This window comes from Dermacentor variabilis, chromosome 1 (genome assembly GCF_050947875.1).
Source record: "Dermacentor variabilis isolate Ectoservices chromosome 1, ASM5094787v1, whole genome shotgun sequence".
NCBI lineage: Eukaryota > Metazoa > Arthropoda > Arachnida > Ixodida > Ixodidae > Dermacentor > Dermacentor variabilis.
The window spans coordinates 59038092-59062239 of record NC_134568.1 but is presented as its reverse complement, the minus strand read 5'-3'; the positions used below and the strand labels follow the sequence as shown (position 1 = coordinate 59062239).

Below are 24148 nucleotides of genomic sequence, written 5' to 3'. Positions count from 1 at the left end.
GTGATGAGATACTAATCAACTACTTATACAAATCAACTACCCTGTTGTGCTTATTTAAGGAAATCTTTGCAACAGCATGACATTATAGAGGTTAAACTAAGACAATTAAGTTGTATGTTTACTGTAAATCAACTCTCTCGACCACCATCGCCCTGCGCCAGCCGAAGCATAAAACAAAGCAGTTTTGGCTGTACTGTAGCGGAGCTTCAGCTGCATTAAATCATGTTTTTTTTCTTGTTTATGTTGCCTTCACTGGGTAAATGCAAATGCCATCAATGCCTGAAAAGTCTCAAACCTCAATTTTTGTCCTCTAATCCGAGCAAGAAAGGTCAATTCCAGAATGTTTATTTTGGATGAAGTGTGCTGAACTGTGGTAATCAGTGAAAGCTACGAGAAACGTCGAAGTGACACCAAAAAGTTGCTGCTACAGTTCCCAGTCGCTAAGTTTAGCTACAGCTAACATCAACGATGTATGACTTGAGTGACTTCTTTGCCCTTCAGCAATATGAATCACATGTTTCTCATTTAGCCTCGCATCGTCACAGCCACCCTCCCTCGCCCTCACCTCACAAAGTCCACCCTCCCTCACTGTCACCAATTTTCCAAAGCCGATCCTGACTTCACAGTCACCTCAGCATGCTATGATGAGGGCAGATGCAAGGTTAAAATCACCCATAAGAATAACACGACAATTACGAGCATGTTGCTGCAAATATTCTTGTATGGCAATTATGCATTCGTGTCCACATACGGGGCTTCGATATAGGCAACCAACAACTATACTTGTGCCTTTAGTGTTAATCTTACAAAAGATTGCCTCGGCATCAGCTACCTCTGGAAGAATGACCAGTGGGATTGATTTCTTTATTGCTAGCGCCACGCCTCCACCACGTGATTGCCTATCTTTGCGAACCAGTACATAGTTTGGGGGAGTGACTTCATGACTTGAGACAGACAATGATAACCATGTTTCGGTGACTGCCACTATATCTGGTTCACGATCAAGCAATAAGTTTTCAAATGGCTGCACCTTATTTAAGATACTTCGAGCGTTGACGTTTAACAACGTTATTTTTTCTTGCGCTGGTATTGGCGTGTTGCCGGGCGGTTTACTTCGTTTTTTCTTTTTTCCACGTTCGCGTTGTTTTTTTGCTCCATTTTGTCGTGCTTCTTTATTTCTACCCTGTCATTCTTTTCGTCATCCCAGATGAAAATACGGTTGTTAATGAATAGTTTGTTGTACGCTAACGACACCTTGTCTTTATTTTCGCGGTTTGCCTGTGCACTGTTCCAGAGTTTCTTTCGGGTCTCTCTAACTTTTCGCGAAAAATCTTCCCCTATTGAGAGGTCCGATTTCTTTAGTTTAAAGCAGTTTTTTAGTATGACACTTTTATCTCTTGCGTCTAGTAATTTAAATATCACAGGCCTCGTCTTGTTTGGTCCTCGTCTTCCTAAACGATGTATGCGCTCAATGGCCACAGGTTCGAGTTCAAGGATTTTTGTGATTATTTCCTCATTTACGGCCTCTTCTAGCGCTTCGCTTGTTTCTTCTTCCATTTCTGGTAGGCCATAAACAATTAAGTTTGACCTTCTGCTACGGTTTTCGATGTCGTCTATTTTTTCTTCAAGACTCTTAATTACCTTATTCATAGAAGCCATTTCTGTATGACACGCGGTCACTTCAGCTTCGAGTTTCGTAATGAGGTCAAGCTTGCTCTCTATATCCCCTAGTCGCTTTTCTTTGATATCTTTAATGTCGGAAGCAATTTCGGTAAGTTGTTTGGCGATTTGCTCGAGGTCAGGGCCGGGGTTGCTTTCAATATCTCCGCCCATCAACAATAGCTTCTTAAAGTATGTCATGCATGATTCACACACAGCCATATACTGCCATATATATATACTATATATATATATATATATAATGCCACGGGATGTTCCTGTTACCAAGTTACAATCTTGGCAATGTAAAAAAAAAATTTGAAGGTGATCCACGGGTTAACGACCTTTTGTGTTCCATTAGCCTGTGGTGGATACACCGCCCTGTTTGCCCTACGTAGAACTGACCACAGCTAAGGGGAATTTTATAAACCACACCCATACGACAGTCAGTAAAACTATTGTTCTTATTGTGCTTCACTGGACAAACATCTGTCCTTTTTTGCCTTTTACGTGCTCCTTTTTCCTCTGCACGGCGGCACATATCATACCTAGCTTATTGGGAGCAGTGAAAGCAACATTAACTTTGTCCTGTTGAGAGCTACCTACACAACCGTACATTTTGGGTGAAAATAGGTAATGCACTATCGTGTACGTTCATACAGGAAACTGGGCTACCCCAGGGTGGCGTACTCAGTTGCACCCTCTGTCATTAAGATGAACACGCCTCGTATATCATTACCACCAGCTATTTTTTATTCTGCCTTCGTAGATGACATATAAATAGGTTTCAAATCCTGCAACCTTGCAGTGTGTGAGAGACAGGTACAGCAGGGCTTAAACAAAGTGTCCAAGTGGGCAGACAAAAATGGATTTAAAATTAACCCCCACGAAAGTTCTTGTGTTCTCTTTACAAGAAAGAGAGGCCTAGTTCCAGAGCCTTTTGTAGAACTGTGCGGGCAACAAATACCTGTCAACAAAGAGCACAAATTTCTAGGTATTGTACTTGACTATAGGCTTACTTTCATTCTGCACATAAAATGCCTTAAAGCAAAATGTATAAAAATAATGAACTTACTTAAAATCCTATCCCACACAACATGGGGTAGCGACAGGAAGTGTTTATTGAATCTTTACAGGAGCGTAGTTCAATCATGACTGGACTATGGTGCCGTTGTTTATCACCCTGCCATCCCGAGTGCGCTAAAGATGTTGGACCCCGTTCACCATCTGGTTATCCGTCTGGCCACTGGCGCATTTAAAGAAAGCGCTGTTGAAAGTCTATACGTAGAGTCAGATGAGTGGTTGCTCCATTTTCAGAGAATGTACACCAGCTTCACCTATTTTCAGAAAGTGCACTCCAATAAGGAACATCCGTGTTTCACAACCGTGAACAACTTGACGCGTTCTGCAATTTTTCATAATATACCCTCTATGACACAACCTTCCTCACTGCGTGTGAGAGAACTTAGCGAAGAAATGGATGTCCCAATACTTGCACATTGCCTAATGCCTGCAGCTAAGCTATTACCACCCTGGGAGTGGCAGGTGATAGAATGTGATGTATCCTTTGTAGAGGTCACAAAGCACGCTCCCGAGCTTGAAATTGCTATGCATTTCCGTGAGCTTCAATCGAAGTACTCCTGCTCCGACTTCTACAGACGCGTCAAAATCACATGCTGGCGTATCTTACGCTGCTGTTGGTCCCTCTTTTTCTGCATCTGACGTGTTGAACTCCCTAACAAGTATCTTCAGTGCAGATGTCTATGCATAGTCTGCGGTAAAACATATAAAGAAATTAGAACTTGACAGAGCAATCATATTGACAGACTTGTTAAGTCTAGTAAAATCGCTCATTTCTTTACAAAAGCATACAAATCCTGTCTTCAATGAACTTTACTCACTCTTGTGCAACCTCTATTTATCCCGCAGACATGTAGTGGTATGCTGGGTTCCTGGCTATAGAGGAATCGAGGGTCGTGTGCTTGCTGACGGCATCGCCAGATCAATAGCATCGCAGGGTATTCGTTCTGCTGCTGTCCTTGCTACAAGACATCAAGTCTTTCCTACGAAACAAACTGCGAAGCCTCTGGCAACGCTTGTGGGATGCTGAAACGAGTAATAAGCTTCACGTAATTAAGCCGAAGTTAGGTTTATGGCACCCAACTACGAAAACACGGGACAGATGTCCTATTCACTAGACTAAGAATAGGACACACATTTGGCACTCGTAACTTTCTCTTGACTGGTAATGAGCCTCCAACCTGTGGTAGATGTGGTGACAGGCTGACCGTCCTCCATGTCTTCCTGGAGTGTCGGGAAGCCGAAAAGAGACAGGAGGAAACATTTTCCTTATGGATACCGCTATAATGTCCCTCTACATCCGGCTATGTTTCTTGGTGAAGAACTGCTTTTTAAGACCAAAGCAGTCCTCGCTTTCTGGAATGATGTTGTGCTACATGTTACAAGCCCATTAAATTCATAGTGCATCCTCTTTCCAGAGGATGGCGCTACGATAGTTTTCTTTGTATAGCACATGCCTTAGGCCCTTGTGTTTCAAGGGCTCTGGTGAGGCAGTAGTGCTCTAGCCAATTTTAGCACCTCACATATTTTGTATATAGCATCATTCTTTCGCAATGCATTTTAATGTTCATGGTACATGTCATTAGTCATTGCCATAATTTTATTACACGTAGATTTTATGCAATTTACATCAACTCTTTTAGGCCCCTTTACAGCCACGTCACATTAACTTCACAGAACCCATCAGTCCACTGCAAACTCATCAACACTAGCATGGCGCTCTTTGGCCTGGCCCTTTTGCACCATTAAACATCAAACATTCATTCATTTATTAATCTGCAGCTCCATCTAATGCATTAGAAATGCCACACGTACAGCAAACTGGAAAATGGTGCACACAAATTAAAGCAGAAAAACAAAATAATGTCCATTCAATAGCGGTGCGGCTAGCTGCCTTGCACTGAGTTTTTTTTTTTATATAATAAGAAATTTGATGTTGGAGTGGAATCGGTTAAGATTGTAACGTGCATGCAAATTTCAACTCACTTTTTTAGCCAAAAAAGCTGTGTGGTAGAATCATGCAAATATGGTACTGCATGGTGCACATGTGGTTTTTGAATGTTTAGGAGCAGATAGCGCAGCAGTGGCCTCGCATTTCTTGATGTCACACAAGCCATGCCAAAATGGCAGTCACTATCGGTGAAAGATGTGTGCCAAGATCCCTCTTTTGCATGTGTGTGACCAGATTGGCCCATCTACTCCCAGTTACAATGATAAACTGAGAATAGTTGGACAACCGCACCACAGCTTCTTTAAGAGTGCATGTGCTCAGTAGCAGCAGTCTCGGCCCTTACTGACAAGAAATACATAACCTATATGACCAAGTTAGCAAAAAAGGGAATTATAAAACAATCCCAACCTAGTAGTGTTTATGCAATGAAGCTTGCTTTGTGAGACAATAAGACATCATTACAGGTTCACTTTTGTGGACAAAGAAATGACCAAAGTGATTAAAACATGCATAACAGACAATGAAGTGCACCATAAAATATAAATGTAGACTCTTTTGACAAAGTCTCACCATACATTAGTTTCTTATTTTACCTTTATAAAAAGGCAACTTTATGCATATTTCTTAAATTGCATGAATGAAAGCTGGACACTTGGCACACGAATCTGTGTAAAAAATATGTTGCACCATTTGTGTACCTACCAAGTTACACAGCAACAAACAGCCTCATCTAATCACTGCCTGTGCAGAACACACAAAAGAAGCTAAACTCAGCTGGAAAACCCAATGTTCTTCGGTTCTTTCTTCTGTGGTCTAGTTCCTTCCTTCAGTCTAGAGGAGAAAGGAGAATCCAAATATTCAGAACTCATATTCATATTGTTGAAACAAGCTTAAGCAATGTGCCACTTGTACTGTGCGGGTTATAATTTTTTATGCAGTGATGTTTTTCATAGTGTCCCATAAGGTGAACGAGTGAACTCACAGGAGCCTTAGGGTGCCTCAACACACACATGCAGCACATCACCGTGGCCAATGCGACAGGCAGCTGCAGTGTGCTTTCATTACATTTGTGTAAACTCAGCCAGCATATTTGTGATGGAAGTGTGCCATGCTGCAGGCAAGTGGCCATCATGGATCCTTAATAGTAATTCATGTTCTTAACACCACGAAGTGGCAATTGGTCCGTGAAGGACAATGTAGTGGGGATTCCAGATTAATTTTGACCTGGGGCTCCTTAAAGATGCACCTAAACCCGAGTACACATTAAATTTTTTCTCAAAAATACTTGTGTCTACAGCTCAATCATACTAACAAAAATATTTCACAATCACTTGACACATCAACTCTTCCAACCCAATGGAAAATTGGGAAGGCGATTCCAATCTTCCAATCGTGCAATAAAAGTTCATTATGTAATTATCGACCCATTTCCATTACTAGCACACGCTGCAAACTCTTAGAACATATTATATACTCGAACCTTGTCGCCTTTCTTGAATCTAACTCCTTTTTCTCACCAGCTCAACATGGCTTCCGGAAATCATTTTCGTGTGAAACACAGCTCAAACTGCACCACATTCTTGGTCGTTCTTCGTTAGCTGACTGTATTTACTTAGATTCTTCTAAAGCATTCGACAAGGTCTCCCACATACTTTTTCATAAACTTAGTCAAATTAATATTGATAATAGTCTTTATTTGTGGATCAAAGATTTCCTTTCAAATCGTTCCCAATTTGTTGTAGCCAACGAACTTTCCTCTAACCAATGTCCTGTTCAATCTGGAGTCTCACAAGGATCCGTATTAGGCCCCTTTCTTTTTCTCATTTTCATTAACGACCTTCCCTCTCGAGTTTCTTCTAATATTAATCTTTTCGCTGATGCCTGCATTATTTTCCGTGAAATAGTTACTGATAACGATGCTAACATTCTCCAGTCAGACTTAAATTCTATATCTAACTGGTGCAATACTTGGCTAATGGAATTAAATATTAACAAGTGTAAAGTGATGCGTATCTCTCGCGCATCCAGTAGTCCTGTTCCATATTACCTAAACAACTCTCCTTTAGCCGCGGTTCCCTCCTATAAGTATTTAGGCGTTCATATCACTTCTAATCCAAGTTGGTCTCTGCATATTGAGAAGATAATTAACAATGCTAACCACATTTTAGGTTACTTGCGCCGTAACTTCTCTGCAGCCCCTTTGTCTTTAAAGCTCTTATTATATAAAACACTCATTCGATCTAAATTAGAATACGCCACTCCAGTCTGGGATCCAAGCATTAACAGTTTGGTTGCGTCACTAGAAATGGTGCAGAATCGCTCTACTTGTTTCATCTGTTCCTGTCATAACTGCACTGCTAGTATAACTTCTATGAACTCTGATGTATCTCTTCCATCCCTAGCATCCTGCCGAAAAAATTTTCGCTTGAACTTTTTCCATCGGCTTTACTGTAATCACCCTACCCCTCGTGACGAATTCATTCTTCAGCCACATTATATATCTAACCGTGTAGACCATCACTTTAAGGTTGGTATCGAGCCATGTCCCCCCCATACTAAAACCTTTCTGTACTCTTTTTTACCTCGAACTTCACAAGATTGGAATCGCCTTTCTTCCGACGTTTCCATTAATGATAATACCAGATTTAAACATGCCTTAGCTAACATTGTATAATTAGGATTTACTATACCTTACCATGCTTTGTGATATTATGTTTATTATGTTCATTATTATTTTATGTTACTATGCACTGTGTTTATTCTCTACCCACTCCCCTCTAATGCTTCGGCCCCGAGGGTAAATAAATAAATAAATAAATAAATAAATATTTCTCCATTCTACCCTCATTAGAATGCAGGTGCCATGGCTGGGAATCAAACTCGCAACCTTGTGCTCGGCACACATTGGTGCATAACGCAGCTTTTTCTACATTGCCATGGAGGAAGCAAAGACGGAGGCAGTGACCAGCCTAGGTGACTTTGCAGCACCCTTTGAAGTATGTTGCACACAGTTAAGTTATTCTTGCAAAATTTTAGTGTGCACACTGAAACAGCACAAGTTCAAAACGTAAACCTTATCTGTGCGACAGGAGAGATGTACAACACAGATGGAAAGTCAGACATGAAACAAGGAAGCAACATGACCCAGCATATTTGTTACAAGTGACTTTTTATTTTCTTTGGGACCTCGAACCCCGAGGCACCCGACGCAACAAATCTACATTTCTCTTCCACAAGTACTTTTGTTTTGTATTCTCTTTCCTCATAAATAAGACGCGATGCACCTAGACGACGCGATATCAGCTTTGGTCTAAAAACCCTCAGTACGAGGCAAATTACAGAGAAAGCAGCAGAGAGGGAGACCTGGACGAGACACCAAGAGAGAGTGCGTGGCTCAAGCACCACAGTGTGCGCTCCTGAGGACTGCACAAATGGTTACACTGAAGTATTTTATAGACCAGTATTGGCTTGAAGGAATGTCAAAGTATTCTTTTTGGCGTTGTAGATTTTGCCAATGTACAGCGAATGAAAAAAAGAAAATTTGTAAATCTGTAAGCTAAAGCTGTGCCAAATGCAGAAAGAAATCCGAGGATGAATGTAAACCAAGAAATGCCAATATCTGGTGATATGCAGTTCCAACAGCAGTCCCTTGATGGAAAAACCAATCCCTCAGGCATGTCACACATATGTGCATAACTATCTCTTACTTGTCTCATCTGCAAGTATCCAGGAAAGTTGCTCATGGCATAGAGCAAAGCATGAAGCTGAAGCAACCAAGTAAGGTTGCCCTGATGCATATAAACATCAACAAATAAGACTTTACCCGGCTTGCATTATACTGCATGCAAAACAAAAGAAAAAGAGGGAAACCCCATGGGGGAACAAGTAACAATGCATCTGCAAAAACAATATGGGAACTGTTCAAGCTTGATTTTTTTCCCCACCAGGATAGAATTCCGGCACATCAATTGCTTATACTATGGAGCAAAGCAATACAAAGGCTAACTATTGCGCATGTGTTGAAGAGATCAGATACAAAGCCAGGTCAGTGTAATCTCCCAATCCATCCACATCAGCTAGAAGGAGCCAGAATAGCATTCAGTCTTACGGGCTTACTTCTAGCAGCACATACCGTGGTAATGTGACAACTTTGCAGCTTTGTCCAGAAAAGCAGTGTTCATGCAATCATCGCAACAACACAAAAAACTGCAAGGAAGGGGAGGGGTTGAAGCATTTTCAAACAACTGCAATATTGCTACCAAGTGCTTCCTGACACTAAAACTTAACTCAAATACTTTCACCTTACCAGTTACAAAACACATTCTCAGCTGTCACAGCTTGTCAGCTAACTAAAAGTTGGTGCAACTGCACTGTGAAGCAATATTGCCAGGTATGAATGTCACTACTCAACACGCCACCATCAATCACGTGAACATTTAAGAGATAATGCAAGTGGGGCAGCATTGACAGAGAGGCAAGAACCGCACCAACCATCCAGTAACCTAATAAAAACATACAAAGCGATTTCAAAGCAGACCACTGATAAATAGAGAGGACTAGATAGAGATGGGTGTACTTGTATGCCTGCCAATCCGGGCTCTCAAATAGGGAGGCAGATGGTGGTGTGGTTTTCAGTTTTTCAATTTTTTTTCTATCAGAGCTCTGTAGACCAAGAACTAGATAGGACTAATTCTATTATGCAAAGTGATCAACAGTGGTATAACAGTGAATGTTTTGTTTAAACTTTTTTCACTGCCATTGGGCACAGAAACAACAAGCTGCAGCTTTAACCTACACAAGTTGTCAAGCTCCTACCAAGCACTAAGAAATTTTCACAATTAGTTTATGAACGCAAACATCAATACCTGCTTTGCGATATACTACAGCTACGCAATGCAGTGTACTATTATAGTTGAATGATTACAAGCAGTTCGAAGTAATTTTCCTATTGTAATAACACATCCTGAAAGCCAGTGATGCACTCATCAAGTGCAGCATAATAGCGCACCTCAAGGACATTAAACCTAACATTCCTGAAACAATTTCATCCTGTTGTGTCCCCAAAAGCATTTTGTGCACAACATGCTCGTGCAAGCTTTATGAGAACATCCCAACAACAACGTCCGCTACATAACACAGAAAATGCAACAGTGAAATGTGTCGCGCAAGGAACTGGACACTGTTGCAAAACAATTCCTCAACTTCCTTGTGTGCAACCACACTACAGACTTCATGCTTAATGCCATGTCTGACAAAGACAGGATACCTAATTTCTATGTAATATGCATAGCTACAAAATTCACTACTTAAAATATGCCAATGTGCAGCGCCTTGTGAAATAAGCCACAAGAAATTGATGCAACAAATGCCACAGCATTGTCTGATTGCCCCCCCTCCCTCCCCCTAACATTCTACAAACTGCAAATGCACAACAGCTTCTTAGCCGGCAACAACCACATGCAAAGAAAAGTAAACAAATGAGACTAACACAACAGTTCCCATGTCCCTGGGTTGCACAAAGTAGAGACCAAGCAAGCACCCGAGATTCAAAGCCCCTGATAAATGCAGCATTGCCAAAGTTCAAGCTCTAGCATTAGAAACGAAAGTCCCAAAATGCATCATGGGGTCAAGTCTGGTTTGAAAAATGTTCTACGTGTTAACAAAGGAAGAGGGGGAAAAGAAGAAAGCACTTTCACGTTTGCCTCGTGGGCTCGTCAACAAGCTGTGGTGAACCACTCGAATACAAAAGAAAAAAAAAGGGCCTAACGATAATAGGAACTGGAAGAACAGGCAGCAAGATATTCGCTCTTAATGGTGCATTGCCCTTACAATGCACAAGTAGTTATAACCATAATAATAATAATATAGCAATTGGTCATACTCATAGGGCTGTACAATTCTCACACCTCAACAGAAAACAAGAGGCCACTGACAGAACGGAAGGGCACAGTGCTTGAGAGACCATCTAACAGGCCTGTAAAACACTGAAGAGGCTCTGATCACCATTTTTCAGCCGAGTTTCTGAGCACCAGAATGACCTAAGAGAGGCCCTTCATTATGCCCCAGTTTAACATCCTCAATCAAGGCTGAGAATGGTGCAAATGTACATCTTGTTGCTGGAAAATAATAAAGATAAATACCTGCTCAAGAATGCATGCCATATGTACACTTTAATCAAACTGGTAATCAGATTTTGTTTTTAATTCTACCATGAACAGATAACTTTGGGCAAGAAAGTTTCACCATGTCAGAATAGCAGTTCATGTTGGACAAGTGCATTAAAAAATGACGCCACTGTCTAGTGAATTAATGGTGTGTAATCATACTTGCAATAAATGTACATATTTTATCACCCAAAATTTACTTTCAATACATGGCAAAATTCACTGAGGACCAGATAAGCTGCATTTACTTTTGTGATGACTGGAACATTCTGTGACAATTTTTCCCCCCTTGACCACCAGGATACATGAAGGACGGACTCTAGGGCCCATACAGTGTCCCAAAATGTTATCTACAGCTCACTGGATTAACAAGAGCACCCAAAAAGCACCTGCACCTTTCTCAGCTACTGCCCAGTACACTCATCAGGAACGCATATGACCTGCAGGTTAGCCAGGCAGTCAGAATTGCTTAAGTTGATGAGAGAAAATGTTGGCTGCTAGCTCGGTAGATGTTCTAGAGTAAGTCACCGTACCTCTGATTACTTGTATACCGATTACTGCTCTCCGAACTAGCTACAAATATAACAAGTTTAGTCTGGCACACAATGCAGAAGCATCAACACAACACTTTGCAGACTAAGAGGAAAAAAAAAAAGATATTTAAGTACTTGGTGTTAAAGACTGTAAGGAAATATGGTGCACATAAAGTATGCTTGTTTCCTTGAGGTGACATTAGATTATATTGTGTGTATAATGCAGATGCACTGCATTGTGACATATTTTTGGCTATCTAAAACCAAATATTATCAGCAGTGCTCTGACTCAGTGCACTGGGCAGTGTTAGGTGTGCAGGACCTACTAGATCCATTGGAGCAAAGTAAATTATACCTGCTTATAATTTATACTGAGAGATAAAATACAAATTCACTAGTACATACAGCCGTTCTGTAATATTATCTGAACCAGAGCCCTGTATTCTCAACAAAGCTGGCTCACTGTGGTGACAAGAGCAAAATAAAGAAAGAAAGGGGGGGGGGGGGCAGACAACAGAAGACGAGCCAACGAGGAAACATAGCACTTTTTTTTGCCTTTTCTTTTTCCGGTAAGAGAGTTGCATGTTATGTACACTATCTACACACACACATGCACACACAATCAACACAACAGCCGCCAAAAGGTTGCCAAGTGGAATCCACGATGCCACACTATCATCAACGTAATGGCGGCAGAAGCAAGTGTCCTGGAAAAGACGGGCATCACAGCGATGCTGTCTTCAAGGCGTCCAAACCCATGCAGCATGAGAAAGTGACACACAAAGAACACAACAAAGTTTTTAGCAAAAGAACAAAACAAGGTGAAGAAACAAGGGGTGGAGTATGGGGACAGATGGCATTCTTGTGTCCATCAGTGGGAGAATGGCAAACAAGGTCTTTAAGTTAATAACAACCCATGAGAGAAAACAAGTGAATGGAAGAGGGTGAAAGGAAAGCAGAAAAAAGAAAGACGCAAAACAATGTATGTCACGCCCGGTCAGTTCCAGTGAAGTTGGCGTTCCTCCGCAGCAGTGGCCGCCCCGGGAATGTTGTCAAAATGCCATGTATACATGATGGAACGAGAATAAACAGCAGTGTCTTTGGAAACCTACAACAAGCACTTTACGACAACAACATCAGTCATTGGGATGTAGCAAGCAGCCAGGCAGGTGGGGTAGCGGGCGAGAGGGCGGAAGGCAAGGAGGCTGCTGAATGCACTGCAGTGACAGGTCCCAACAATGGGAATTAATTAAAACAGGCGTGTGTGCAAAAAAAAAAAAAAAAAAGCACAAGGGAAGTTCCTGCTGTTCCACACACACGAACACACAAAGCCCTGCCAAACAACACACCACGCTTTCCCTTTTTCCGCTGCTGGGGCAGCTAGCACAGTCCAGACGTCTTTTGAAGCTTAAATAAACGTAGCAGAGCAACAATGTCCTTGTCTCCAAGATGAGGAAGGGGTGAGGGCAGGCGTTAGGCAGGAGAAGGTCCAGCATATGTCATCACACCCTCTGTGGATGGATGACTGGCAGAATGCGGTGAGTGCTTCACTACAGACACTGGCAGCAGTAGCCCACGACTGGAAGAGTGGATGCCACTGCACTCCTAGCTGCTGGAACGCTGGCCATCTTCACACAGGTGCGCTACCCTGCCCTGCTCGAGGTCCTGCAAGGGTGCATCAGATGGCAATTCAGCAATGGTATTACCCTGCTCAGAACATGCATAGGCTTCTTTTCTTGCACACATGCTACTGCACAAATGCTAGACATCAGTCAATTTTTTTGCAGACTTTCAAAATTGCTAAGCTGGCTCTCTGGCAGAGTTGTAGAGCCTGTAACATGGAGGCGATACTCATCACAAGTGAAGGTTGGCAAGTGTAATAAAAGTAAGAGTGTGCTGCATGATGAGGAACATGTGAGCTGCCCATATATGATCACCATTTATCAATGTGTTGGCTGTCATATTTTGGGCAATGAAGCAAACAAATATTGTTTTTGAGAGATGAACAATGAACAACAACAACAACAAAATTTAAACAAGCTGCTGCCATGAATAGCTTACTTTAGTTACAAAGCTAGGCATACTAGCTCCACAAGGACTAGAGCAAAACACTTAATGGGATTCACCATTGAGGCTATTTGGCCCTGTTCGTATGCCATAGTAAAGGCTTCTCAATAGCTCAAGTGTGGGAGAAGAATACAGGAAAGACAAAGCAAAAAATATTGCACTTAATGGGAAGAAAGTAAAGAACAAAAGCTGTATAAAAGGTGCTGTCGAAATGGACAGTAGAAGAGGACATCTGTTAAATGAACCCAGAAAGTTACAACCTCTTTCTCCCAATGTTGCAGTACAATGAAACCAAAAATGAAATATCTGAGACTATATCGGTTACAGTGAAACAAATACTTGCTCGCTCATAGTTCAATATAAGTAATTTTTTAGCAACAATGTCATAGACTATGTTCTTTTTCTATGAGTATCCTACTGCTACAATGAAACCGAAAATGAAATATCTGAGACTATATTGGTTACAGTGAAACAAATACTTGCTCGCTCATAGTTCAATATATGTAATTTTTTAGCAACAATGTCATAGCTGATTTCCATTAATTCGACCCCGACAGGATCGGCCAAATTGAATTATCCTGCATGTTAAAGTAGTCAAGAGACAGAAAAAAACATAAAGACACACTGTTGCCTTTATTTGGCAGTATTTACCCAATTCCAACACAACCCTGAATCTAACGTGCACCCAGTTTTTGTGGGCTCAAAGTAGAAATATAATGTAGAAATGACATTAGAGCTTCTAAACAAAGAAAGTGAACACGCACCCATTTTTTAAAGTAGAAAAATTCAACATGCCTCCACTTTTTGCAATCAGAAAAAGATGAAACCAGCTAACTTTACCTTCACAGAATGTAATTTATTTACACACATACACTCATCACTCTCATAAAGCCCACAGTGCATTTCATACCCTGAATGAACAAATTATCTAATGTCTCTGCAACAATCGCAAATAAGATGGTGGTGTATGTCTAGGCTAACTACTTCACTAGTTTGTCCTGCAATGTATGCAATTCCCTGGAATGCCAAAAACATGTGACAAGTTGTTGCAGCTAGCTTAGCATATAACTTGTCTTTTGAATGCTACGACAACTTGGTCCGTCGCCGTCTTGCAATGGCAGTGATGCCTATGTTGGCTAGGCTGGCTTTGATGGTAGGCTGCTGTGAACATGGCTTTGCGTCCTACTGTACTGGTGCAGGCAATTTTCAGACAAATTTTCTTAGAGACAAAGTTGTGAATTTGAATCAGGTATATACTGTAATTGTTCAGTGTAAGCTACCATTAGCACTTGAGTCTTCTAGGACAGGCCGAAAATAGGTGTTTTCAGGTCGGCAGGGGGAGATAATGTGTGTTCCGCTGCATTTGCTGTCCCCTAGCACCTCCAAAAGTGATGCTGCAGCCACTGAGGTCAGCAATATATATTTGAATTATCTGGCGAGGGCCAATTTCAGGATAAAAATAACGAAAGTTCTGGCCCATAATAATGTATGGGTGCTGGCCAGTATCTTCGGGTGAGATCAAATTAGCCGAAGTCGAAATGACAAACTTCTAATGTGCTCAGCAAGAGCAACTTGAAACGGCACATTCTGGATGTGCATGCATACTTTGGTCAGCAGCTTGACTTGGTTGGCCTGCAGCTGCAGCCATGTGGTGTCACCGACTGCACAAGTTGCATATCCATAATGCATAATCCATAATGCTATCCATACTGCTGTGTGTGTGTGCGTGTGTGTGCGTGTGTGCATGTGTAACTTTCTGCTGTTCACGTGCCACATTGCCAAGAGGCCACCAAAGTTGACAGGAGGCCCTTTGCTGGCCTTTTGGAGGCAGCACACTCTTTGCGCAGACACGACCGAAAAACAAAGCAATAAAGGGGAACATTCTATAGTTTTTCAAATTCATTTTTGTACAGTTCTCACTTACATGAGATGCACCATGGGAGTGGTAAAGCACAAACACAGCTGGCTTAAAAAAGTGCTCTACCAGTGTGACTGAGGTGATTTAATGTGCCTGCTGTAAACCAAAGGCACAACTCACATGTGCTAAGAACTTACACTCTGTCTAAGGACGAGCTGTGGCTGTGGACCAGTTGTCTTCTTCCTGTCACAGAAGAAGAGCTTCGGCTCATCTGGAACGTCAAAGTATGTCTTGTCTTTCCTACGCCTGCAAAAGAAAAAGCAAACGGCACATAGCGTTCAGCTCCAAAGTCTTATAACGGAAGAACAAGGTAATAGAGCTGCAAGAAATTCAAGCTCTGCACTGAAAGAAGTGCCACAAAAACACCACTAACAACTCAGACTACAGTATTGCAGAGCCTGCTGCCAAAGCAATGCACTAAAAGGGGCCCAGAAACACTTTTCCAACTAATCATAGAATAGTCTCACTATTAAATGGCATCCCCTCAAGAGCCTAGCGCCGGAAAATTTTTTCGAATCCTTCAAGTATAAGTGTAGTTAGACATCGTTTTTGCACTGATGAATGGCTTTCTCTCCTTTCGTCTCCACTAGCACGCTGGAAGCTGCAGAGAGAAGCCAAGGGAGTAAAGCCCCGCCAAGAAGTTAAGCGCCTCAGTGGTGAGAAGACTTGTTGCTGAACCACGTGGCGGCCATGGTAGGCTATGCGACGCAGTTACGTTAAGCTGTCATACGTAGTCTGGCAGTGCAAAGATGAACTGATTTTTCTGTCTTTGTGAGATCACCGATATACATATCTTTAATATATTTACACCACAGTTAGCAATAACTGTATTACTGAAAATATTCTCGTGACGAAGAAATCAGCCAATAGCTGTTGGCGAGTATCGCTGCTTGCAATGACGCTGCATGGCGACACTGCACCGGTAGCAGCAAGCAATTTTCTCAGTTTTTGACACGACATTGTAAATTCACTGCTTCACGCAGTGCAATAATATTTGGCCCACATGTTCACAGGAGACTCTTAATTCACTGCTTCACGCAGTGCAATAATATTTGGCCCACATGTTCACAGGAGACTCTTACACAGACTGGAAACTTTTCTTGCTGCGTTCAAGAAGTGCTTCAGGGCCCATTTAAGTATTCCTGCCTTTTCAAGCTATTCAAACACTTATGGTCATCTACAGAAGCCACAACCTGAATGTAATATGGATGGATACATACGAAAGCTGAGGTAATAAAGCAAACATAAAGACAAGCCTTTATAGAGAGGAATTTTATTGTCGAAGTATTTGAGGAAGTATTTGCAGAGAGCAACTTCAATGAAAGTAAGCTGGACAGCTTAACCCGAGTCACATGCCTCTAGCCTGCTACTCTACGCTGGTAAATGGGTTTGGGAAAATGGCAGAGACAGGTTAGAAAGATATAGGAGGGAGGCGTAGCAATGATAATGAGAGAGACACATGCAGTATACTGTCTTGCACAACGTCTACGGGTATGCTTTACAGTGCATATACAATGGCTGACAATAGATGCTATGGTGTACCCTCACACACACACACACACACACACACACACACACACACACACACACACACACACACACACACACACACACACACACACACACACACACACACACACACACTTCAAACCACAAAATAGAAAACAATTTCCATGCTTGACAACTCATGCTGCTATTGTTTTCTTTTTATCTTCCTCAAGTCTACTAAAAAACTAAGGCACAGCAACAGCTCCACTGTGAGAATTGCAGCACACAGCCCTGACTTCAACACATAGTAGCATACACATGACTGTTGTTTTTACTAAAATGTTTTGACAAATGCTGCTAAAGGCAAAAATAAAATGAGTGTTTGTATCACAAGCTGACACTACGGCAACTGCAGAAAATAATGTAAAACTCAATAGTGCTTTAGTCTCGTAAACATGGTTGCCAATTATACACACAGTTAACTATGCACATAGTACACCCTGACCAATATGTGACCAATGCTTAGGCATGATAGTGATTCTCTTATTGTGAATTGCTGCATGTCTATCTCTCTCTCATGCTTTCTTATATTTTTTTAAGGTATCATTTTTGGAAGCCATGTTCCCACTTTTACAGTTTCCGAAAATTAAAGCAAGAGTAGGACTGCTCACTTACCGATAGTACAAGTACACCGTGACGCAGACTATAAAGACAAGTATGACTGCCACTGTGACGCCACCTGCGATGCTTGCTGTCTCGATCAGCACTCGTTGCCTTGTGGCTGCATAGGATGGATGAAGATGTTAGACTCAACTTGTCACATAGGATCTCTAACTGCCTTCGAAGTGAGGCAAGAAACAGTGCTTATCAAATGTAAATTAGCAGTCATCAATTGTGGTGACCTTTTAAAGCAGGCCGTTTCTGGACACTGGCTTGAATGCACAGTCTGAAGCATACTGAACACACTGCGTTCATATACACAAAAAAATGTTACACTAAATTTAATAGATACTGGTACAGGACTAGCCTACTGCTGTGGCTACTATGCATATTTACTGCTGCAACAGCAGCAGCAATGAGAATAAAATAACCAAAGCAAGCTAACACACAATCTATATTATGAAAAGAAAAAGGACAATAAGGTTGACAAAAATTAGTGATAATCTTTTTTTTTTTTGTAGTGCACACTGCAGATTGTTATGGCACAAAAACATTCTTTGCATACAATTAAAACTGACATGAAGGAGGTTTAATACTCACGCAGATAGGTTCCGTCGAGGTCCTTGAACTCGCATCGTTGCCCCATATATCCATCCGCACATCTGTAGAAGCACAAGAGAGAGCACGTGAAGGATGTCACCTAACCTAATCATCTACTGATTAGGCTATTTCAGCTCAAAGAAGCTGGCAAACTAGCGTGCATCTTTCTCTAGAGCACTTGTCTGCAGAGAGCAAACTATGCTGTGGATGTTCAAATGTTACACTTGATCTTCGCCTTGCGGCAGCCACCATATTAATAAACACAGTGCAATATAATGCCTAGTGTGTGTAGTGGAATATAATATATGGGATACAATATGAGGAGGAAAGCTGTGGTTTGAGATGAGGGCCATTTTATTACATATGGATTCTTCAAGATGGCATACCAAATCAAAATATTAGCGAGTGTTTCAGCAATACTGTGTATGAATCATTATTTTAAGCTGGACAGAAATTATTTCAGAGACTGTTAATGCATTCAGGCACCACACAATAGGCAAGATAAGAGGTGCTATGAGTAATCTTAAGGTCAATGGTCAAAATTTCTTTACATACCCCTTAACCTAAAAACCACATAAAGTCTTATGCTCCCATGCAAAATTGGCTGCCCTGTAATATATCATAATAGAAAGGAATTTCTTAGAACAGACATAAGAAACTAAATATGACAAAAGGCAGTCAAACATGCTTGATGTAGAAAAGGAAGAACAACACTGCTAAAATTTTAACTCCACAGACACTATACATGACATCCATATATATGCTACATACAAAATAGTAAAATGTTCCCTAACAGTAATATAAGTATGCCCTAAGAACTGATAGGCACTCACTCGCAATTGTAGAGGATGGACTCTCCAATCTTGATGGAGAAGCAGGTGGCTCCATTGAGGCAATACCACTTGGCATACGTTTCAGGGCATGTGTATGTCTGGAATGTAATGTTAGGCCGCACCGTTGACTGCGGAGGCCGTGGCTTGGGCGTCGACCGTGATGAACAACCATCTGCAGCAGGAACAAAATGAAAGAAGCCCAGTGCATAAAAATTACTTTGCTATCCGAAAGCAAAAGCAGATATGCAAGCACGTGGCTTTGTGACAACAAAATTTTATGCAACCAGGGCCAAACCTGCTTGTGGGGGATCCAATTCACAACCACTTGATTTCAGGCAGCTATAAAATGAAAATAACCTTCACAATGTTCATTAACCCCTCACAGCCCTTAAGCTTTTTAGAAAAATTAGCACGGGATCTTACTCCACTTTATGTGGTAATCAGGTGCCATCTGTGACAAGGGCTATCAGGTACACAAAGGGTACTATTAGGCATGCCAACTGTTGCGTTTCGCCTGCGACACGTGGTTTTGCCGGCGCGACGGCGGCGGGGCGGCGGACATTTTGGCCCGATCGTCGTCACCGCAACACTCATCGCCAGGTGTTTCCAGGCGCGTCTGCGGCGATGCGACCGCCTAGGGATTTCGTTCCAGTCATTGTGCCCGAAACAGGCGAGGCCAAAGCAGGGATCTCCTTCCAGTTATTGGGCCCGAAACAGGCGATGCCAAAGCAGGGATCTCGTTCCAGTCATTGTGCCCGAAACTGGCGATGCCAAAGCAGGGACCATCTTCTCGTTACAGTCATTGTGTCCGACCGGCAGCGCCACGACAGTGTGCTGCGCAGCGCCACGACAGTATGCTGCGCAGCGCCACGACAGTGTGCTGCGCAGCGCCACGACCAGGTGCTACGAGATCGTGCGCAGCGCCACGACATGGTGCTACGGCATCGCTACGACAGTGTGCGTCACCATTAGCCCATTGTACATTCACGTGCTCGTCTTTTGAGGGGTTCCTTCTTGCCCTCAACTGCGAGAGTATAAAAACAGCTGCCCCCGGACGCCAGTAGAGGGCTCCGATTTCTTCCGTTGAGTGAAGTGCTCTCCCGTCTCTCTACTTCGGTCAAACCTGACCGCCAACTCTTTGCGATGTTAAAATAAACAAGCTGTTTCGTTGTTACCTGTCGACTCATGCTTTGCCGGGACCTTCGGATGCTTGCAGTTGTACCCCAGGCCGCCAGGCCAACGCTACCCTTGGGGCTTGCGACCCAGGTACAACCACGGGCGTCAGCGCCGAGTTCCCAACAGATCGTACCAGCAGTCCGATCCAAACATCTGGTTGCCAGCGGTGAGATCGCCTACGACTTCAAACAACGGTCTGCCAGCGGCGAGATCGCGACAACGGAGGCCAGCAGCAAAGAGATGCAGTTGACAGTATGCTGAGCAGCTCAACGACGATCCGGGAGCAGTGCAACGAGCCCTGTGTGACGACTGGTTGCCTGCAGCGGAACGACTGCGCGGAATTCCTGCCTGCGAGGTTTGGTGAGTGCGGGACTTTCTTCTACTGAGCTTTGCCAGGCTTTTTGTTAGTGTCAGAAACAGAGCTGGTAATTGTGGTTGTCGTTGCTGCCGGGTTAGTTTGCGGCAAGACAATAGTAAGCAGTAGAGAAAGCAGCATTCAGAGCAGCCATGGATTTGAAGTCGTTGCGCAAACCGAAATTGTTGGAGCTTGCAAGAGAGTTGGGTCTGGATGTCTCAGACAAACTAAGAAAACCGGAACTGATAACGGCTATTCTTGAGTTAGAGGCTGAGGATGACGAGCTGTCGGAATGCCTTGAGACTATTGAGGAGAGGTCAAAAAGACAGGAGCGCGAACTTAAAGAGCAGAAAGAAAAAGAAGAGCGCGAACACGCTTTGGAAATGAAGCGTCTCGAGGTAGAGATGGAACGCGCTCGTAATGGAAGTCAGGCACACGGTGCAGGAGAACGCGTATTGTTCAAAATGACTGACCTGATGCGGCCGTTTAAGCTTGGAGAGGACATTGGTTTGTTCCTGGTTAACTTTGAGCGAACGTGCGAGAAGCAGGGGTTCTCTCGGGAAACGTGGCCACAGCGCTTGCTCACTTTGTTACCCGGCGAGGCGGCCGACGTAGTCGCTCGCTTGGATAGAGAGGAAGCAGAGGATTTCGACAAAGTAAAATCGAGTCTGCTAAAAAAGTACCGGCTGTCTGCGGAAGCGTTCCGTCGGAAGTTTCGGGAAAATGAGAAAGGCAAAAGTGAGTCATATACAGAGTTTGCGTATAGGCTTATGTCGAACATGCAGGAGTGGCTCAAAGAAGAGAAAGCGTTTGGTGACCACGATAAAGTTCTGCAGTGTTTCGGGCTAGAACAGTTTTATAGTCGGTTACCGGAGAACGTGCGATACTGGGTCTTGGATAGGCCAGACGTGAGTACGGTGGCTAGAGCCGCTGAGCTAGCCGAGGAGTTTGTGACGCGTCGGGCTCGCGGAGCTAAGGACGGTCAAAAGGGTGAATTTGGCTCGAAGTTTGAGAGGCCGAAGTTCACACCCATGAGAGCAAAGGGGGACACGCGTAGGGAGGATGCGAGTGAAAGCAGTCCGACCAAACGTAAAGAGACGGCGGCAGCCGAACGCAGAAAGCGGTTCGAGATGAGGCGAGCGGGCGTTTGTTATACGTGCCAGAAGCCGGGTCACTTTTCGGCGCAGTGTCCGGAAACAACACCAAAAGTTGTGTTTTTTTCAATAGGCAGCACGGACGAGAACATGAAGCTTCTCGAGCCTTACATGCGAGACCTCCTCGTAAACGGGAAAGAGTGCCGAGTGCTTCGCGATTCCGCAGCTACGATGGATGTAGTTCACCCGTCTTACGTAGAACCCCATATGTTCACGGGCGAGTGCGCGTGGATCAAGCAAGCCGTGGAAGCTCATAGCGTGTGTCTGCCAGTAGCAAAGGTGCTTATTGAAGGACCTTTCGGAGCGCTTGAGACGGAGGCGGCAGTGTCATCTATGCTGCCACCCCAGTACCCGTACCTATTTTCAAACAGGTCCGATCACCTCCTGCGCGAGAAGGGGCTTTTGTTTGGTGAAGCTAGTGTTCAGGCCTTAACCAGATCGAAGGTTCGGGAGCTCGCTGCAAAGGCGGTAGTTGCGGGGCCGACGTTATCAAACAACGAAAAAGGGTCAGAGGCGCAGCAAGCTGATATTCAGAGCACGCCCGAACAGAATAAAATTGAGTCTGTAGCGTTGAAGGCGCCAGATACTGGAGAGGAAAATCCCGACGCGGGAAAGTTAGGAGAGCTATCTACTGATTTGCTCATCGCGCCTACGTCAGACGGACTTGATAGGTTGCTAAAAGTCAGCCGGACGGCTTTGATAGCCGAACAAAAAAAGGATGGCAGCCTGGAAAACGTGCGCTGCAATGTCAAAGAAGGTATCGCCAGGAAAACTGCGCGTTTTGTGGAAAGAGGTGGAGTCCTGTACCGGAAGTATCTAGACCGCCGAGGAGTGGAGTTCGATCAGCTGGTCGTGCCTCAATGCTATCGTCAGGATCTGTTGCGCTTGTCACATGGGGGTTCGTGGTCCGGACACCTAGGAGTTAAGAAAACTAAGGACCGTCTCTTGCAAGAGTACTATTGGCCAGGGTGTTTTCGGGACGCAGACCATTTCGTGAGGACATGTGACACTTGTCAGCGGGTGGGCAAACCAGGGGACAAATCGAGGGCGCCGTTGAAATTGGTACCTATCATTACGGAGCCTTTTAGACGGCTCGTTATTGATACAGTGGGACCTCTGCCGGTAACAGCCACGGGGTACAGACACATTTTGACTGTGATCTGCCCAGCGACAAAGTTCCCTGAAGCAGTGCCGCTTAAAGAACTCAGCTCAGTTGAGATAGTTAATGCACTACTGTCCATATTTGCGCGAGTTGGTTTTCCTGTAGAAATTCAATCAGATCAGGGCACAGTGTTTACTAGCGCTTTGACGACAACTTTTCTCGAAAGGTGTGGGGTAAAGCTGCTACACAGCTCAGTGTACCACCCACAGTCGAATTCCGTTGAGAAGCTCCACTCCGTCATGAAGCGCGTGTTGAGAGCCTTGTGTTTTGAACATCAAACTGACTGGGAGCTGTGTCTGCCTGGGGTGATGTTTGCTTTAAGGACCGCGCCGCATGCGGCTACGGGGTTTTCGCCAGCTGAACTGGTGTACGGTCGCTCGCTTCGATCTCCGCTTCGCATGCTTCGAGAATCATGGGAAGGTAGGGGCGACGACCCAGTCGTGGTGGAGTACGTGCTTAAGCTCCTCGAACGCTTAAGAAGGGCACAGGAGTTGTCAGGTGAAGCAATGACAAAGGCCCAGCAGAGGGCCAAGGTTTATTATGATCGGACAGCCAGGGCCCGTCGTTTTGAGGTTGGCGATGAGGTCATGATATTGCGCACATCGCTAAACAACAAACTAGACGTGCAGTGGGAGGGCCCAGCACGAATTGTTCAGAAACTGTCGGACGTTAACTACGTGGTAAGTCTGCCAGGAAAGCGGAAAGCACAGCAAGTTTACCACTGTAATCTGCTCAAACCTTATAGAAAAAGGGAAGCAGTGGTGTGCATGATGGTAAACGTTCCTGAAGAGCTTCCGGTCGAGCTTCCAGGACTAGGCTCAGTGACGAACAGGGAAGACACCGGTCAAGTCATTAGTGACCTTATCAGTAAAGCACCGCTGTCGCCTGAGCAGAAAACCGAACTACACCAGCTATTACAAGAGTTTCAAGGTCTGTTCTCTGAGAGGCCTGGTAGGACTTCTGTACTTACTCATGATATAGAACTTACCTCCACAGAGCCAGTACGATCCAAGGCGTATCGGGTGTCACCCCGCCAGAGCGATATTATGGAGGCTGAGGTAAAGAAAATGCTACAGCTCGGTGTTATTGAGGCAGGTGAGAGTGATTATACCTCCCCTTTGATTTTAGTTGAGGTACCGGGCAAGGAACCTCGTCCTTGCGTCGACTACCGCAGGCTTAATTCCATCACTAAGGATCAAATTTATCCGATCCCTAACATCGAGGAGCGCCTTGAGAAAGTTAGTAGCGCTCAGTTTATTTCCACCCTAGATCTTGTCAGGGGTTATTGGCAGGTTCCACTTACAGAAGAGGCTAGTAGGTATGCGGCGTTCATTTCACCAATGGGAAC

General features: G+C 43.7%; 1 protein-coding gene across 5 annotated transcripts in view; it reads right to left on the bottom strand.

The window, feature by feature from the left end:
• Window positions 1–7840: 7840 nt before the first annotated feature.
• The window catches only part of LOC142578290 (protein spitz-like), a 179763-nt gene continuing 163455 nt past the window's right edge, over window positions 7841–24148 (bottom strand). For 4 of the 5 annotated variants that reach the window (XM_075687702.1, XM_075687709.1, XM_075687715.1 and 1 more), the window contains 5 exons: window positions 18954–19125; window positions 18121–18182; window positions 17536–17641; window positions 15510–15618; window positions 7841–13052 (listed from right to left, as the gene is read on the bottom strand). In XM_075687702.1, the coding sequence (XP_075543817.1) occupies window positions 12993–13052; window positions 15510–15618; window positions 17536–17641; window positions 18121–18182; window positions 18954–19125 (509 nt within the window). In that variant the 3' untranslated portion in view covers window positions 7841–12992. Of the gene's footprint in view, window positions 13053–15509; window positions 15619–17531; window positions 17642–18120; window positions 18183–18953; window positions 19126–24148 lie in introns of those variants that run through there. The other variant, XM_075687695.1, reaches the window with a different exon arrangement.